Source organism: Sciurus vulgaris (assembly GCF_902686455.1).
Source record: "Sciurus vulgaris genome assembly, chromosome: 15".
Taxonomy (NCBI): domain Eukaryota; kingdom Metazoa; phylum Chordata; class Mammalia; order Rodentia; family Sciuridae; genus Sciurus; species Sciurus vulgaris.
Window position 1 is genome coordinate 55,129,862 of NC_136476.1, and position 19,914 is coordinate 55,149,775.

At 40.7% G+C, this 19,914-nt stretch overlaps 1 protein-coding gene across 2 annotated transcripts; it reads right to left on the minus strand.

Annotated features, from left to right (window-relative positions):
* Nucleotides 1-1,468: 1,468 nt before the first annotated feature.
* SLC25A51 (solute carrier family 25 member 51) lies at nucleotides 1,469-19,356 on the minus strand. 2 transcript variants are annotated; one of them, XM_079113574.1, is made up of 4 exons: nucleotides 19,144-19,356; nucleotides 18,544-18,631; nucleotides 15,215-15,339; nucleotides 1,469-5,956 (listed from the first exon to the last, which is right to left on the minus strand). In XM_079113574.1, the coding sequence occupies exon 4, from the start codon at nucleotides 5,913-5,915 to the stop codon at nucleotides 5,022-5,024; it is 894 nt and encodes a 297-aa protein (XP_078969700.1). In that variant the 5' UTR covers nucleotides 5,916-5,956; nucleotides 15,215-15,339; nucleotides 18,544-18,631; nucleotides 19,144-19,356; the 3' UTR covers nucleotides 1,469-5,021. The 2 variants fall into 2 exon arrangements, with proteins under 2 accessions (XP_078969700.1, XP_078969699.1); XM_079113573.1 differs by lacking the exon at nucleotides 18,544-18,631.
* Between the last annotated feature and the right edge of the window lie 558 nt (nucleotides 19,357-19,914).

Below are 19,914 nucleotides of genomic sequence, written 5' to 3' on the forward strand. Positions count from 1 at the left end.
AATTTGCTAAACAATAGACTAAAAGGTACAAACTGAAATGATTCCCTAATCTATTTTCCTCTAGTTTGAGCTGATATAAATTGAAATGTATTTAGTATTGATCCCAAACACCATATGCTTTTGGTTCTTGGACCACAAATAGTAGAAGCTTTTAAGAGCTCCAAATGGCAACAGAAGTTTGATGTACTTGGACTTCACTTACCTTAGTTTTCCCAAAGCATGTACAACCTGTTTTAGCTCCAAGTTCAGGATCTCACTTGCTAATCTCTTTCTGGGTAATGAAACCAGGGACACTTCACCACTGAGCTACATCCCCAGCCTTTATTTGAGTCAGGGTCTCACTAAATTGCCCAGGCTGGCCCTGAGCTTGTGATCTTCCTGCCTCCGCCTCCTGAGTTGCTGGGATTACAGGTGTGCACCACTGCACCTGGCTAATGTTTTTTAACTCATTACCTTCATATTTTACAAATTACAAAAGAAATATACTGGGTTCCAATATTTTTTCCCAGTTTTCCCCACTCTGTCCTTAAAACTAATTAAGCCAGGTGCAGTGGCACATGCCTGTCATCCCAGTGACTCAGGAGGCTGCGGCAGAAGGATCACAAGTTCAAGAACAGCCTCAGCAACTAGAGGAGACTGAGTCTGAAAACATAAAAAGGGCTGGGGATGCAGCTCAGAGGTAAAGTGCCCCTGGGTTCAATCCCCAGTACCTAAATTAAAAAAATAAATAAAAAAACGCTCTATAATCATGGTTATTTAGTGAAGCAAGGAGTGAGGAGTTAAGAAAACCTAAGTTTATTTAGACACTCTTTGCCCAGAAAAGTCTGATAGTGCTTTTAGAAAATTTTAGAAAATTCTGAAGCTTCTTCCACCAAGGGAAAGGAGAAAGCTACTTATCACAAACCACCTATTATTAGATATGATGATCCTTGAAAGAGCAACTAGCACTATCTGGAACAAATAGCATCTCAGTGTAGCTAAAAGCATTTTTTTTTTTTCTTAAAGTGCACTGTACGTAAGAAGTAACTGCTTAGTAATACCTGAACTGAGTATTTTACTTCCGCTGTTGTATGCGTAGAGCTAGACAAGGGGTTGGCCCTAAAGCAATTAAACCTACATCCAGATGCAGGGGGGCAAGCCTATAATCCCAGCCACTCGGAGGCTGAGGGAGGAGGATCCCAAGACTAGGGAAGATTTAGGGAGACACCATCTCAAAAGGGTGCTGGGGACTAACTCAGTGGGGAAGCGCTTGCCTAGCTCGGGCAAGGCCCTGGGTTTGATCCCTAGCACTACAAAAACAAAAAGCCAAGATGCTTTGCAAGATGGATAAGTGTTCATTTTATCTGCAGTCCTCAGGTGAACTGCTGAAAGACAAGGCAGTGTGCTAAATGTTTTACTAATAGATCAATAAACCACAAAGAAAGTGCTAATGATAAGAAATTACTTAATCACAAAACACCAAATAGGATGGGCTTAAAAAACAAACTTTATTCCAATTACCACAAAAAGTATGTTAACTCTGAAACATTTAACAGATTTAACTCAGTCACATAACTCAAAACAGCAAACAAAAGTAGTTTTGTGTGCTTAACTACTTTGAATAACAAAACCTTAAGAGGGAACAGACCCCCCACACAATTTGGGAGCTATTTAGGCAAGCAAATATTTATTAAGCAAAAAGCATTAAAAGCTGAAAATCCTCAAATTTAGAGAGAATGCCATTCAAGTCTTCAATACACATTTATTTGCACATGAAAAAAACAGATTTTAATATAAAGGAAACCAAGTCTGAGCACTCACCCTTTGTTCCAGCACAATCTCCTGCCTTGCCTTCAGTTCCGGACTCCCACACACAGTACTTCACCTGTACTGCGCTGGTGTTGGTTCAACATGATTGGCTTACTGGAAGCCTCTAGATCCCACGCACATCCTATCTGCTGCTCAGTCTCCCCTTAGAGGTTTGCACAGCCTCATACTGAGTATTATCACTGTAATTGAGCTTGGGGATTTCGGGTATCCAAAGGTAAGTTTATATACACAATTGTTTTATTGCACAGGTCACAATGTATAGCAGGTGATTATATAATCAACCATGAGTCAAGATGAATATTGACTATTTAGACAAAAACACCAACTTTGTCCCCTACTACAAATGAACAAGACACAAACTCTGCCACCATACAAGGGCTGTGTTTGCTCTGTGGTGCAGTCCTGAGGGCTCGTACCACTCGAAGTGTGTTAAATACAGAATCGTAACATTTCTGGAGGCATCAGACAGGAAGCGTAGGACATAAGAACTTAAGTGTCTTATACCCATAAGCCACCTGGCCTCTAATGTAACAGAAAGGCCACTTAAAGCTTCAGATAGTTATTCAATCATATTTACCTTTTAAAAATTATTAGCATACCAGTCCACACCGAAGGTAAAAATAGTAGTTAGAATTTCTTAAGTATGCATTTTGACTTAAAGTTCAGATAAAGCTGTTGGCTACAAGTTCTGAGCTGTCAAACTAAAAAAAAAAAAAAAAAGTCTAGGAAAACACAAACATCACGGGTAATGTATTTGCAGTTTGGTCTTCAAGAGCTGTAAAAAATGATACATATTTAAAAATGAGTTTAAACCATTAAAACCATTAATGTTGTTTTTAAACACCATGTTTGAGACAGGAAAAAAAACCAAAGCATTTTCCTTACAATTCTCTCACTTTTATTTCACAAAAGTGCTTTACAACTTAAATCTCTCTCCCCTACATGGAGTGTAAAGACAAAAAGCAGGTCCCCCAGAACTGGAGGCCCGGTGCAGTTCTCCCAGGGCCAGGGTCTGCTCCCCAGTGGACGCCCCCTCCCTGCGCAGAGCACCCGGATATGCCTGCGGGCACTCGGCTCACACACTTGCATGGGGGGTCGGGAACCAAGGTGCCATCTTCATTCACTTCTGAAACTCAACTCCCTTCAAATCCTGACTCAACAGGCCAAGGCCACTACTTAAAATTGACTTGGTGTCAAGTTCTTGCTTTCTGAAATCCTCTTATCTGTACCTTGGTCTCTAAACTGCTGTATCTACCACAGAAATGTCAAGCAGAGCTGTTGTAAAGCTGTAACTCCATTAATGCCTTGCAAATGTTGAATATGTTCCCTAATCCTTTAGAGCTGGAAGGATGGTCACCTGATTTCACCAGCCATACTGCATTTAGAGGTAAACAGCTGTTTGGACTGTCTGTCCACAGAAACTTCAAATAAGCTACTAGATAAGGCCCTGATTTTATTTTGGTTGGTATGTGCACATATTACCCAGAAAAATGAAAAACTGGTATCAAGAAACCTACCTTTCAAAGTGGGGTGGGGGGATGAGAGGTGTGGCTCAGGGTAGAGCACCCGCCCAGCACGTACAAGGTCCTAGGTTCTCCCCCTTCCCCATGCACAGCAAAACCAAGCAAGCCCCTCCCCCAAACCTACTTCTCCATGTCATGCTGGGAAGCAAAAACTATATATTTACAGATGGATCTTTTTTGAGAGATTCATAAACTACTTCTCCAGAATGTTACTCACGTTTCACTCATTTTTCAATTGGTGCTAGAGTCATTCTGTTTCATCTACCTGGAAAAAAATTCTGTTTCCTGGTTCTTTAGACAATTGTCTGTCAGATAAGGGATGAGTATGCTATCTGGCTAATACCAACCTCTAAAATTCAAAAGGAGCCTTCTAATGTCTTTATTTAGATCATATGCTCTTAAACTATTTAGTTTTAGTGACAATGGTAGAACTGGGTTCCCCAAATGTCAAGATTCCTAAGATGTCCCTATTTCCAAAAGTAAAATTAAAGTGCCAACACCATGGGGTAAAAGCTATCCCAACATTTGCCACTGAGCCTGGTAACATTTAGAGAGCAGAAGGGAAAAAAAGCTGGGCTATTAACAGACTTCCAAAATAAAACTTTATGGAAGTGTTTATATTTTAAAAGTAGTTTCAAGGGGGCAGGATGCTTGAATATGATGTACTACCACTCAAGGGGGGGAAAACCTCCAAAGCCCTCTGCTAAGTTGGCACCAATAATTTTAAAGAAACCAAGATAAAAGAGTATGATCCATATGCAATTATGGCCTCTTCTGTTTAAAATATTCTTTCAGTTGTACATGGACACAGTATCTTTATTTTTATGTGGTGCTGAGGATCGAACCCAGTGCCTTGCGTGTGGGAGGCAAGCGCTTACCACTAGGCTACAGCCCCAGCCCCACTATGACCTCTTAATGGGATGAGATACTTATAGTTCTCCATCTTCTAGCAATCGGCAGAATTAACACAAGGATATTTTGGAAGTGCTTAAGATCATACTCAGAATTAAACAGAAAACCTTCCAAGCTAGAAAGCAAAACAGGAACTTTCATTAGCTGCTTGATTCTGCCATGTCTAAACAGGCAGTTTGGATAATCACATCCCAACGGGTGCTTAGTTTCAAAACTAACACCAATAATTCATCACAAAATGCCTGTACCTAATTAGCTCTTTTTTTTCTGTTTCTTTGTCCTACCATGTACATGCTGGAGTTCAATGAAGACACCCTTTGCAAGAGCTCCTGAAAGCCAAGCAGCAAGAAATGGAGTGACAGAGTAAGCCTGAGAAGTCCCAGGGCCCTAGAGCATTCTCTCTGGCTGCTCACAGGCATTCATGTTTCAATAATGAAGTTTTCAGACTGTTCTGGAAACAAGAATCGTATGTATCTTCACTGTTAGGTCACCCTGCGAAGGTCATCAGACAGACAGCTGTTAATTATAGGCAATTAGCCTACAGCTCTTGGGTAATGATCAAAACAAAAAAACAAAACAAAAAACCCTTAAATGTTCCTACTGAAACTTTTTATTGTTTTATTTTTGTTGTTGAGGCTTAAGGAAATTAACTTTGCCCATAATTCATGCAACCTGGACTTAGTGACACGAACTTATATTTGAGCCAATTAGTAATAAGGTCAAATTACATTCTTAGGTCTATTTAGTTGATACATGGCACTTCACCAATGACTCCTCTCATATAACCTTTAGCAAGAACTCATAAGTAGCATTGATTATGCCCCAAGAGATGAGGGACCGATGGTAATTCAGATGGGCACCTCTGAAAAGATTTGTCAGTTTCCTGTCCCGTTCTAGCCAGATTGTTTTGAAAACCTTGGGGAAAGACTGAAATTCCCCACCAATCTGAGACTGTATGCGAGTTTTTACAACATTAACTGGAAAAAACAAGAATCCCAACATGGCACCCAACAGACCTCCACAGATAAAGTCATTGACCAAATGAGCACTGTGAGTCGTTGCGGTAGGCAGGTGCTCCTTAATGGGACCTCGAAGACCAAAGAAAAGGACGTTGCTGAATCCATTGCGGAAAAGAATGGGCACCAAACCTCGGTAATACTCTCCAATTCCATGACATTTCAATGCCCTGAAAGCCTGATAAGTGTTTGTGAACTTGTCATGATGCTTGTGGTCTTGAAGCAATGTCTGAACTCTTTCCAATGGAGTGAAAATGGCTTCTGTTGTCCCTGCAAGTACTGCTGCCACGCCACGGGTTGCAAACTCTGGGGCACTGACGTGCTTCTGGAGAAGGCAAGACAAATCCTCATACAGACCAAACATAAGTGCCAGGGTGGTGGTTTTCTGCATTAATGGCGGAAGAATTCCACGATACAAGTTTCTAAATCCATCCCTCCTCAACTGAAGCACCGCATCGCGGGTTTTGATTCCATAGAGCTGCTGTCGGAACAGGATTTTCTGGATGGGAAATGTGATGGCTACGTTGTTGAAAGCTGCGCAGCAGCCACACAAGTAATGCTTCATCTCACCGACATTTGTGATGTGAGGGGAGATGTCTTGTTTTGAAGACGTAAGGATTGGTGGCCTCTTTTCATGAGCTTCTGAATCCATCATGTTGCTTAAGATCTTTCGTCTTCATGAAGGATTTTTTTAACCTACAAATAATAAATTATAATGGGTAAAAAAAAAATTTTTTTTTTTTTTTGTGGTGCTGGGGATGGAACCCAGGGCCTTGTGCATGCCAGGCATGCAACCTACCACTGAACTACACCTCCAGTCCAAGGGCAAACCTCTTCATGGAGACAAACATGGAATTTCCCTCTAATACCTCCTCTAATTTCTGGACCTTATGCTTTCCCTTTTAGACTAGGCAGGTAGTTCTTCACTTAAAAATTTTTTATTTTTTCATTACCATATTAATTAGTACATATGAATGGAATTCAGTGGGATATTTCCATACATGTATACAGTGTGCACTATCTATCAATGGTTTTTAAAAGTACTTTCAGAAGACCCCTGGCCAGGTGCTTTGGCACACACCTATAATCTCAGCTACTTGGGAGATAGGCAGAAAGACTCCAAGTTCAAGGTCATCCTCAGCAACTTAGCAGGACCCTGTCTCAAAATAAAAAATAAACAGGGCTGGAGGTATAGTTCAGCAGCAGAGCACCCATGGGTTCTATCCCCAGTATGGGCTCTTTGGGATTCACAATAATTTTTAAGAGTGTAGCCAGGCACAGTGGTGCACACGACTCAGAGGCTGAAGCAGGCCAGGGTCAGCAACAGTGAGACACTGTCTCAAAATAAAAAATTAAAAGGTCTGGGGATGTACCTCAGTGGTAGACCATTCCTGAGTTCAATTTCTAGTACTAAAAACAAACAAATAAATAGTGTAAAGTAGTCCTGAGATCAAAATAATTCAAGAACCACTGAACCACTTCCTAACTGTTGTCTATGCTACACAATGGTATATCTCTATTATCCTACTGAAATAAACGCCACGTCTTCCCATAAGGATTAATAGAGCAAAATATGCATGCATTCATTCATCCTATTCATACTTACACTTATTTGTACCTATGAACTTGGTCCTTTGGCAAATGTTAGAGATTCAAAGACAAGAAATTCACAAACTAATAGAGAAGAATCTGCCAAAGTAAACAATTACACCACAGTGCAATATCTTCTATGATAAATGTGGACACATGAGGTAAGGAACTCTGCGAGGTGGAGAGGTGTGGAGAATGGGGTCACGGAAGGCCTGCAAGTGTGCTGTATTTTTACATAATTTAATTCTCAAAACAACTCCATAAAATATTTTCCTCAATTTTACAAAAACCAAAACGAAACAAATCAAATGCCCCCTCCCGCCAAAAAAACCCCAACATTCTCCATTGTTCAAGGTATAGTTAGTAGCCAGCGGGTGGGGCCAGCATATTAAAATAAAGTCTGATTCCAGGGTCCACATGCCTGCTACCACACCACAAATGGCAACGACTTTGGGAGGCTGTCTTGGGATAAGAGGCAGGGAAATCAGTGTGCAAAGACCTGAAGTCTAAATATATACGCTTGCTTACTGAGTGGCACTAAGGCAAAGTCCTACCCCTGTAAAACATCTGCTTTCATAAAACGAGAGCAAGCAGGCTGGGGATATGGCTCAGTTGGTAGAGCCTGACTAGTAAGCACAAGGCCCTGGGTTCAATCCCCAGCACCAAAAAAAAAAAAAAAAAAAAAAAAAAGAGAGCAAGCTCTTTCCTTCCAGTCATCTAAATCTGGTTTTTCCAAAAACAAAACAACAACAAAACAGATTCAGATAGTTGGATCATCCAGAATAATTCCTACATCCCAAGTGAGGTCCTGCAAATCATATTTAGGGATGACACGGTCATTTTATTATACTTTAGATATATCAGGCTAAATATTTTTAAATCAACTTTAATTCCTTAACAGTAAGACACCACATTTAACTACAACTATATTAAATAAACCAATTTAAAAATGAACAAAGGACTTCAACAGGCATTTCTCTGAAGATAATATACAAAATGACCAACAAGCACATGAAAAGATATTCAATGTCAATAATCAGAGAAATGCAAATCAAGACCATAATACTCTCCGGGCGCAGTGGTACATGTCTGTGATCCCAGCAGCTCAAGAGGCTGAGACAGGAGAATGAGATCAAAGCCAGCCTCAGCAAAAGTGAGGCACTTAGCAACTCAGTGAGACCCTGTCTCTAAAAAAAATACAAAAGAGGGCTGGGGATGTGCCTCAGTGTTGAGTGCCCCTGAGTTCAATCCCTGGAACCAAAAAAACAAAAAACAAAACAAAACGACAAAAACAGACAGACAAAAAACCCATTATACAGTATCATCTCACACCTATGAAGATGGCTACTATCACAAATACCAAAGAACAACAACAAAAACACAGAAAATAACAAGTGCTGATAGGGATGTGAGGCTGGATGCTCCTACAGTATTAGTGGGACTGTAAATGGTACAGCTGCTATGGAAAACAGCATCCTGCATCTGGGTATCCAAAATAACAAAGCAGAGTCATGAAGACCTTGCATATCCATGTTCAGAGCAGCACTACTTAAGAGCCAAGAGGTGAAACCAGACAAGTCACATGTACGGGCTTCCATGAGAAATAAAGAAAACAGGTCCGATAAATCATCTAGGTATTTGAATTGGGACAAAAAAAATGCAAAGTGCATTATGTTTTTCCCTCCAAATAACTCATACATGCTGCTGTGAACTGGGAAACATTCAGGACTAAAGGTAAAGAGAAATGTGATCACTGTCAAGCAGAGTGCAGAGTTAAAGGGGAGAAGAATCAGCAGCAGCTCCTGAAAGCTGACATCTGTAGGAGGCTCAGGTTCACAGCAAAGTCCAGAACACACAACCACAATTTTCCTTCTAAGAATATAGCTGAAGGAAATAACTACTTATATAAGATACATGCAAAGACTCAACCATAATATTATCACAACAATGCTTTCTTGTTTTTGGTACTGGGGATTAGCCCACAGGTGCTCTACCACTGGGCCACATCCTCGGCCATTTTTAAATTTTTTAAATTTTGAGACAAGGTCTTGCTCAGTTGCCCAGGTTAGCCTCAAACTTGTGATCCTCCTGCTTCAGTTTCCTGACTGGCTGGAATTACAGGCATGTGCCATAGTACCAGGTATAAGAATGCTCTTAACAGCAAATACTGAAAAAAAATTAAATGCTCAATAGTATAATGTATACTGCATAATGTAGCCATTAAGACTGGATATTATATGATCATTAAAAATGAAGTATGTAAGGTTCAGAATAGTATTTAAATTTCATAAGCAACATTAAACACTGAATAAGTCCTTTAATCAATCAATAAATAATGTTACAGAAAAAAGCAAATAGCACTAAGGCACAATCCTATTTTTATTGAAATTTACATATTAAAAAAAGCTAAACTGAGTGGTTTATCTATATTTTCTAATTTCACAGTAATGCTGTATTTTCCTTTTTTTACATTTTTCCAAGTTAAACTTGGTCTATTCAACTGTTTTCAAGTTAAGACAGTGACAATAATGATCTAATGAGGACAACCAAAGGCCAACAGTGACAGACATGAGAAAGTTACCAAGTGGCCTAAGGCAAACTGCTCTACCCTCTGAGCCTCAGTTTCCATATTTATAAATTAGAACAATACCATCCCCTCTGCAAGACTAGAGTAAAAATTAGATGAAGAGAATGCATGTCAAGTGCCTCTGTCAGGGAAATTAAGACAAGCAAATAATTAGACCACAAGGTGACAAGTGCAATCCCAGAAACACACACAAGGTATCCAGGCTCCACAGAGGCACTCAGCATTCTGGTGGGTGGCCGGCAGGACAGGGCCTCTGGCCTGGCTTTGAAAGTGAGTATCGCACATAATGGGGAAGCACATTCTGGCCAATAGTGGCACAGGCTGAGGCACAGGTCTTACGTCAAGGGAGCAGCAGTATTGCGTATTTGAAAAATTATGTGTATGGTCTGCATGATAGGTGGGAAGCCAGGCAGCTGACCAGAGAGAAGCAGGCTAGGACCTGTGTCATGGGAGACCCTCAGGAAAGTCCCAAGACCATCTTTCTTAAGTATGTTACACCAAGATCTATGTGCCTTTTTCCAAGACAGATGATTAAGAAAACGTAAACGTCTGTACTAGGCCCAGGGCCTGTCTGGAGTTTGAGCAGGCTTGGCGAATGCTTCTATTAGAAAAGATGCACTCACCCTCAGTTAAGAGTTCTGGCTGAATATCTCTGCAGGCAAAGGCAACCCTCTAAAGTAATAAAAGGCGTCAGGAAACTTTCGTCCACTAAATGTAACCTGGTTGTTCCACAGAATTGCAGTGGCAGGGTTCAAATCTTTCACTGATCACCCCTATAACCTGGTGAGCTGTGGCTCTAAGGTCCAATATATTTTGTTCACTTGAAGAAAACTGTTCTGACAAGTTGTTTCACTGCAACTTAAACAGAAGAATTATTTCTAATTTAGCCTGTACTGAATCAGTTGAATCATGAAGTCACCTGTTTGCTTAACTTAGAGTTGAGCTGCTTGTAGATCCAACAATAAAAAAAAAAATCATTTAAATAAAAATTCATAAAAGAAATGTGTCATTAAGTGGTTAAAGCGGAAAAAAGCTGTACATCAATTAAACTCCCAGACACTCCTGCAGGCTCACTGGCCCACTGGGGTCTATCTCTTGCCTCTTTCGCAGTCATACCAACTGAGACCACACTCACCCCACATCATATTTCTGGCCCTCTTCTGATCTAGCTATCAATTTAAAAATAAGCAAAAGAACACACTATTAAGTGAAAAGAAAAAAAAAAAGCAAGCATATGCACTGTAGGATCCAGTACCAGCAAAGGGGGCCTTGGTGCTCTGCATGGCTGTATTCTATCAAAAGAATGCACCACACATCATGTATCCTCCTGTGCATGACCACTGTTACTTGTTCTTTTCTTTTTTGGTCTTTAAACAATACTGCAATGGCAACCTTGTACCTATACCATGAAGAATGAACTATTTTGCATTTCAATTTTTTTGAATAAAATTCAGCATTTTTCATTTTTATTGACCATTTAAGTTTCTTTTACAGTCTATATTGTCCATTCTCCTGCAAGTACTTTTTTCCCCTTAATGATTTGTAAATCAAACCTAGATATATTAGTCAAAGTATGGATAGCATCCTTTTCCCTCTTTGTCTATATCATTTTTGTGATTCTAACATTCTTATTTTGGACAGTTAATCTTTCAAACTTGTCTTTTAGATTTTATGGCCTCCTTAGGTCTTCATTACTCCAAAATTATAATGAAGTAATCCACGCTTTCTTCTACAGTTTCTATGGTTTCATTTACACCTGGATTGCAATCTCTCTGGACTTTCGATGGAAAGAGACAAAGACAAGAAAGTACAAAGCATCATCAACCAAACTTTTTATTAATAGTATGTACAATCTAAACACTCATGGGCATTTGCATTTATTTTTGTACTCCATTCTTCTTCATCAATAGCCTACTATTTATTTTCTAGCACTAATTTGTTCCAACTACTTGTAGTATCCAAATATATTTCATTATTTGAAGAGGGCTTTCCCCTCCCCTCTTCAAAGAATTATCACAGTTTTCCTGGTTCTCTTACCTTTCCTAGGAAAACTTCAGTGTATTTTTCCTAAAAATCTGTTAGTATTTTATAGTGAAGATGGATGCAAGTATAGATTCTTTAAAATTTTTTAAATGTAGTTTTAAAAACTGCATCTTATGCTGGTGAAGTGGCACATGACTCTAATCCCAGCAACCTGGGATGCCGAGATAGGATTGCAAGTTTGAGAACAGCCTCAGCAACTTAGAGAGACCCGTCTCAAAAAAGGGTTGAGGATGTAGCTTACTGATAAAGTGCCCCTGGGTTCACTCCCCCAGTACCAAAAAAAAAAAAAAAAAAAAAAACCCACGCCAAAATAACAACCAAAAAAGTCTTTCTTACATCTTTTCACAAACCTTATAGCACTTAAATTACTCTTGTCTATTCTTATATCTAGGTATTTTACCTTTCTGGATACTGTCATGAATATGTTGCTTCCTTCTATTAATTCTTTTCTTCCTTTTCTTTTTTGTGGGTACCAGGGATTAAACCCATGAGTGCTCTACACTGAGCTACAACTCTAGTTCTTTAAAAAAAATTTTTTTTTGTCCCCTGGGTCGGGGATGGTACTGGGGATTGCCCCTTTCTTTCTTTTTAATTCTGAGACAGAGTTTTCCTAAGTTGCTCAGGGCCTCACTAAATTGCTAAGGCTTGCCTCAAATTTGTGATCCTCCTGCCTCAGCCTCCCGAGTGGCTGGAATTATAGGCATGCGCCACGACACCCGATGTCCTTTTCAATTTTGAGATAGGGTGTCACTAACTTGCCCAGGCTAATGTCCAATGTGCAAACTCCTGCCTTGGCCTCCTAAGTTGTTGGGATTATAGGTGTGTGCCACAGCACCTGGCTACTTCTATTAGTTTTTTAATTTGTTTTTATCTGTATATTCAAAAGTTACCAATTCTTGTGTATTAAGAATAGAACAACTCACTTACTAAACCCTCTAGTTCTCAATTTGATAGAGCTGTTTCAGTTTCCATAAAAATAAAATTGCAAATAATTTTGACTTTTTTAATACACAACTTTTGTTCTATCTTCTTATTACTGACATTTCCTCAACAAAATTATAACAACACTGAAAATTCTTACATTTGCCTTGACATCTGTAGGAACTCTCTTAGAAATGAACATTAAGCATGATGCTGCTGTTTGGGTTGAGAAACAGGAAGTTCTTTTTATGTATTTGTTATTCAAGTCCTGGCAAATCATCATGACATGGAAAAAATGCTCACTGATTACTGACCCATGTGAATTTATTCCTACCCAAGCATCCTGTTTACCATTTATCCATGCCCATCTTTAGGACCGTGTCACAAACATGAAATGAAGAATGTCTTCTCAGTGCTATAATTTAACATCATCTGACAAAGTATGCTTAGAAAACCCAAACTTGCCAGACACGGTAGTGTACACCTGTAATTCCAGCTATTGGGAGGGTGAGGCAGGAGGATCACAAGTTAATGACCAGCCTCAGCAACTCAGGGAGACAAAATAAAAAGTAAAAGGCTGGAGATGGCCAGGTGCAGTGGCACATGCCTATAATCCCAGTGGCTCTAAGACGGAGGCAGGAGGATCTCAAGTTCAAAACCAGCCTTAGCAACTTGGCTAGGCCCTAAGTAACTCAGCAAGATCCTGTCTCAAAATAAAAAAAATTGCTGGGGATGTGGCTCAGTGGTAATGTACCCCTGGGGTCAATCCTAGTAAAGATAGGAGCAGGCTACAAAATTTCATTCTATATTCAAAAAAATTAGTTTATTTCCATATTAAAAAAAAAAAATCAGTATAGCTGCATTTATAACTTAGGCCCCTATCTCTACTATTTACTGTGAAACTGTGTTTGCCATTGAAAACGAATTCTGCTGGTTTTGGTGGTTCATGCCTATAATCCTAGTGACTCCCAGCCTAGGCAATTTATTGAGACCCTTCTCAAACAATAAAATAAAAAGGGCTGGGATGTAGCTCAGTGGTAGAGCGCTCCTGGGGTCAATCCCCAGTACCACCAAAAAAAGAAAAAAGATTCCATTTTTCTAGTACTAATGATCAACTAATAAGGATCTGGTAAAGAGTATAAAAACAATTGGGCACACTGTAATCCCAGCAATTTAGGAGACTGAGGCAGAAAAGTTCAAGGCCAGTCTCAGCAACTTAGCAAGACCATGCCTCAAAATTAGAAATAAAAAGAACTAGGGATGCAGCTTAGTGGCAAAGTGCCTCTGGGTTCCATCCCTGGTTAAAAAAAAAAAAAAAAAAAGAAAATGAAAAAAAAAGTCTACAAATATGAGAAGAAACTACATTTATTCCAATTTTTACTACCACCTGTTTCCCACCACCACTAACCAGGAATCTATCTTGAACTCTAGTTAAATGCTTTTAGGTAGCTATTAAGATTATTATAAGATGTGGGACGGAGCCATTATAACATGTAAGAGCCTCTGGAATCTTGCCTGTGTCAAATCCCAACTCTATCATGCATCTACTGAGCTGTAAGTGTCTCCAACAGCTTCCTTGTTTATAAGATAGGCGAGGTACCTAGCTCATGGGCTAACTTAATTGAGTAAATACAGAGAAAGTATCCAGGAGTATAGTCTGGAGTGTAGTAGGTACTCAACAAGGATGAACTATTGCTGTTGCTCTTTCCTGAAGTTTTATTTGATATATGGATGTTCCCTGACTTACAATTTACAGGGATACATCCTGATAAGCCTATTATTAACTGAAAATATCTAAGCGGGAAATGCATTTATTCATTTACTTACTTATTTTTGGTGCCAGGGATTAAACTCAGGGTCTCCCTTATGCTGAGCACATTTTCTATCACTGAGCTATACCTCCAGCCCCTAAAAATGCATCTAATACTCCTAATCTACCACTTTAGCAACACAAAGTGCTGATTGTTTACCCTTCTGAATGTAAGGCTGTCTGGGAGCTATGGCTCACTGCCAATGCTTTGCATCTCAAGATACCAAAAAAAGGGCAAAATATTATAAGTTGAACCGCTGTTGAGTCAGAGACTGTATTATGTAATCACCCTCATAATATGGAGATGAATCCTACTTGGCCATGGCAAAATAAATACATATATTTTCTCTGTATTTACTCAATTAAAACCCAGGGGTACTTTACCACTGAGATACATCCCTAGCCATTACTTTGAGATAGGGTCTCAATAAGATACTAAGGATCTCACTACTTACTGAGGCTGGCCTTGAATTTGTGATCTTCCTGCCTCAGCCTCCAGAATTGCTAGGATTACAGGCATATACCATCCCACCTGGCTTGGCAAAATGTATTTAAATGTTTTATTAAATAACATTTGACAATTTTTTTCTTTTGTGATGCTGGAGATCAAATTCAGGACCTGTGCAAGGTAAGCACTCTACCACCAAGTTACACTCCCAGCCTGCCATTTGCCAACATTTCACTTTAAAATCGCAGTACTATTCGTAACAGATCAAGTCTTCAATTTTTTTTTAAGCTGTAGATGGACACAATACTTTTATTTTATATATTTATTTTTATGTGGTGCTGAGAATGAAACCCAGTCCCCTGCATGTGCTAGGTAAGTGCACTCTGCCACTAAGCCACAACTGCAGCCCCAAGTCTTCAATTTTACAGCTATTGTCACATCAAGTTCCAGAATCAGTGTTCTACTGGCTTTATAAAGAACCTGAGATTTTTCCTTCCTCATTCTGTGGAAGAATTATCAAAACAATCTGTCCCTAGAAAGTCCAAAAAAATTTACCTGTGACACCAGCTGAGCCTGGTGGTATGAGGGATGATAGTTTTTTGGCAACTTTCCCAATTTCTTCCATTGTTACTGGTTTGTCAGATTCTTTCTTCTGGAGTCAATTTTGATAACTGGATTTCCTTTAAATAAATAAAGTAAAAATAAAAATAAATTCTGGTTTGATTTCTGTAGTCTTATTAAGCAATATTTCTATTGCTTAATAAAATATTTCTAATCATTAAAAATATTTAAAAAATATTTCTAATCATGGGTATTTTCATATCCTTTTCTTAAGCGATCAGTTTATCTAACGTGTACCTCTCCCACCCCCAGCAAAGAACCAGCCTTTGATAACCAATTTTATTAGTTTTCGATTTTTAAATTTGCTTTTCTTCCTCCTTACTTCCTTTCACATGCTTTGTCTGGGTTTTCTTCTAATTTCTGAGATTAGATGGTGAGTTTAATTTATTCGGCATTTCACAATTTGTTTTTTATTTATAATTTAAATATTTTTTAGTTGTAGATGGACAGAATACCTTTATTTATTTATTTAAATATTTTTATTTGCAGATGGACACAATATCTTCATGTGGTTTATTTAGTTTTTTATGTGATGCTGGGGAACGAATCCAGTGCCTCACGCATGCTAGGCAAGCGCTCTACCACTGAGCTACAGCCCCAGCCCCAATTAACGTTTAATAAGACTGTACATTTTCTTTTGAACAAAAAGCTCTATTACTTTTTGAAGTACTCTGCATTTTATTCTAGTTGTTTTTATGTGTTCCAAAATCTTCGGTTTGCCCACTTAAGTGTTGTTATATGCAATAAAAATGATATTAAAAAAGAATGGTGGTGGCACACGCCTGTAATCCCAGTAGCTTGGGAGGCTAAGACAGAAGGATCATGAGTTCAAAGGCAGCCTTAGCAATTTAGTGAGGCCCTCAGCAACTCAGACCCTGTCTCTAAATAAAATACAAAAAAGGGTTGGGGAACATGGCTCAGTGCTAAAGTGCCCCTGGGTTCAATCCCTGGTACCAAAAAAAAAAAAGAGAGAAAGAGAGAAAGGTACCAGAATATTATCTAATCCTTTTGTTAATGTACTGAGTTTTTGTGACTTAATATGCCCAACTAAGAAAATGTTGTATACATGAAAGTATGCTAGGATACTGAGTTTGATAATTTGATAACCACTTGGTCTACTATACCTTTTTTTTTTTTTTACTGTTTAAGCTGACAGGCATGAGTTAAAACTTTTCTTTTGTTTTTTGTATCCGGGAATGAACCCCAGGGGTGCTTAACCACTGAGCCCTTTTTTATCTCTTATTCTAAGACAGGGTATTGCTAAGTTGCTTAGGGCCTTGCTAAGTTGATTAGGCTGGCCTTGAACTCGCCACACTCCTGCCTCAGCCTTGAGTTAAAAACTCTTATTAGTACTGTACTTACCAATTTAAGATTAACCAATATTTAAAAACCTAAAACTCAGCATAGAAATTAAGAACAGCAAAGAAATTTGTTTTTCTTTGGAGTTCACAATTAAAATCAACAAAAATATTTAATGTACACATAATATTGTAACAATTTATGAATGTTAAAAACATTTCATTTTTGACACAAGGAACACTTAACTTACTCTCTCCTAAGTGCCTGTGCGCCCCCCATCTCTGTTTTGCATGTGTTGCTGGGGATGGAAACCAATTGTGTGCTTCAACAATAAGAATTTTGTCCATACTCATTTTTCAATTTCACTTGTGCTACTTCGCAAAAATTTGCAAATTAAAGTTACTCCACCCAGTTTGTCATGACTCTAATTCCCATTATTAAACAAACAGAAAACGGTGGCTAACAGAAGTTAGCCAGTCATTTATCAACCACTGTATCAAACTATTTTAAGAAATTTTAAGAACATTACTGTACACTTAAAATCTCAGGTTTAAAAAAAAAAAAAAAAGGCCTAAAGCTTGGGAGGCTGAGGCAGGAAGATTGAAGTTCAAAGCCAGCCTCAACAACTTTCAAGACTGTCTCAAAATGAAAAATGAAAAGGGATGGGGATGTGACTCAGTGGTTAAGTGTCCCTGGGTTCAATCCCTGATACCAAAATAAAGTAAAATAAATAAAAACTAGGCCTACATGGAAAAAAGAATGTTATGAAAACCTCCTGGACTTCACACATTTAAAGTTTTTCCTCCTCTCAGCAGGGTGGCAAATGCCTGTTATTCCAGCTACTTGGGGAACTGAGCAAGAGGACTGAAGGACAAGTTTGAGGCCAGTCTGGGTAACTTAGAAGACCCTGTCTTAAAATAAAAACTTTAAGAAGAAGGGCTGGGAGTGCAGCTCAGTGGTGGTGTGGAGGGACAGCTTTTTCCTCTCCTTTCATCCTACATACCAGGATGGACTGAATAGGTTCTTAATTAAGCAATAGAAAAAGTGTGTGCACAGCATTCTGTGGTGACAGTTTAGAACTTAGCATGTGTACTGTACTGTGAACATGGCTTAATTTCTTTGCTAAATTGATGTGTTTAAATTCCTTAACATGGATAATAATCCTTTGCAATTTATTTACCATAACTTTACCACTGCTTGTTACCTGAAACACTCAACCTATCTTAACATAAGGAAGCAAAGTTAATGCAGTTGACTTTCAACAACTGCCAGGGTTAAACTTCTGTGGCCAAAAAAACAGTGTAAAGTTTAGTCACTGTAATTTACAGTCCACGTGGATACAAACCACTCAGATGTGATCCCAGTATAAAGGTCTTTGTGCAAAAAGACACCCTGGGCAGAGGGTGACTGTAATTCTCCAAGGATGTGAATTTCCACTAGTCAGCAGGTCTGAGCCAGTATTCAGAACGAGGTCAGGTTGAGTTCTAGTCCTAATTATGACACTATTTTGCCACTGCACATACAAAACAATGTCTATGACTTTAAAGTCCACTAATCTGAGTTTACTTTCACCTACTAAATGAGAGACCACAGGAATCAACTCCAATTCGAGGTAAACAGCTTGTTACTTTCCAGAGATGCGCTAAAGGTGACTCCAGGTCCGCCTAACCTGTGACCTGGAACCAGTTATGGGACATGAAGTGTCTTAGTACATCTGATTCGGTGGAATCCTTAACAAAGCAAAGGAGCAGGAAGCTCCAACTGGCAAGGTCACTACTCATGTATTTCAAGGGCTTTTGTTTCACAGATTGCAGGTAGAGAAACAGAAGGTGGGAATTAAGACCAGCTGGGTAGAAATGGAAAACATAAAGGTTATGCCAAAGGGGTAAATAGCGCCGCTGACACGCTTCAGCTAGCTAAATTTAACAGCAAATAGTCAGTGCAGAGACTAACAACACACCCACCCCAAAGAGCCTTGTGAAACTGTTTCCTATAAGGCGATGCAACATGGTGTCTCAGAAAAAGCTTTCTCCAGGCGTCCATTTCCTCAAGCTGTGAAAAGAGTGGAAGGGGTGGGCAAGATCACCAGGACCCCCTCAGTCTCTGACACTCCAAGGTCTGGGGTACAGTGGTGACAATGCCGGAATCCCTGCTTCCAGAGGCAGTGGGTGGATGCCCTTCCGCGGTGCCCGCACCGCTCGCCCCGGGCGCCAGCGATGCCCGGCCCCTCCCCGCCCTGCGGTTCCTGCGTCCTGGAGAGGCACCTCCCCAGCCCGAGAGCGCCGGACCGAACGAGCGCACAGAGCCTTCGCAGAGAAGGTCGCCACGCTGCCCTAGCGCGCGGGCGGCTCCAGGAGGGCGGGAAAGTCAGGGGCTGAGAAGGCGCGGATCTCGGCCCGCAGCCGCTGGGCTTCGGGAGTCGGCGCGGGGGACACTGCGCGCGCGCAGAGCAAAGCCGAGCCCCCACGGCGGCGGCCGCCTCCTCCACCCTTCTTTTTGCTTTCCCTCCTTCCATCCAGAGGATGAAGGTAGCCCCGGGTTGCCCATCCCGCCCCCGCACTCACCATGGCTGCGGGCGCCCGGCCCCACGCCCCGAGCCACCCGCCCGCAGGACCGCGGCGAGCGAGCCCGCGAGCCAGCGCCCGCGCAGGCGCAGACCTCGACAACCCGAGGGGCGGGGCGGGCGGCGCTCCGCGCCGTTCGGATCACGTGAGAAGGACGCAGCCTCTCCCTAAGCCCGCCGATTGTTGTGGGCCGCCGGTATATTTCTCGGGCTGCGGTCCGCCGCGGCGGCGCAGGTAGAGGGTCACGTCGTCGCACCTGTCGTTGAGTCTGTGGGGCTCCACTAGGCTGGGTATCTTGTCCTGTTGCTCTACGGTGGCCTCACCGTGCCAGAAACAGCAGCGCGTTCTCTAGCCTGCGAGAGGAGCCTGGGGATCCTTGATTGTGGGTGGCTAGCGCCTGCGCGGAAGGCTCGACAGTGCCCGCCTGGGCGGCTCTCCCTTCGTATCCTTGGTTGTATATGCTCAAACCTTCGGCTGCCTTTTGTCAGCTACCCATACCGCAGTTCACAGAACACCTTTTTTGTGTACTTTAGGACACAAAATCACTGTTAAACTTATTTTTCTTTGAACTTCACACAACTTGCACGGTCTTGGAGTTAGATATCCAGGGTCAGAGTGGTAGCCCTCGCCCTTCCTAGGAGTGTTCTTGGACGAGTCACTGGTCCTGAGCCCCAAATCGTCGTCGGAAAAGTAACCCCTGCCTTGCAAGCATGGCCCTCGTAAATGATTCTTACTGGAAACAATGGGCCAATTCAATAAGCTGGAAAGCAC

Excerpts from the sequence above, each read along its gene's own strand:
- SLC25A51 (XM_079113573.1), bottom strand. The coding sequence starts at position 5,915 with ATGATGGATTCAGAAGCTCATGAAAAGAGGCCACCAATCCTTACGTCT.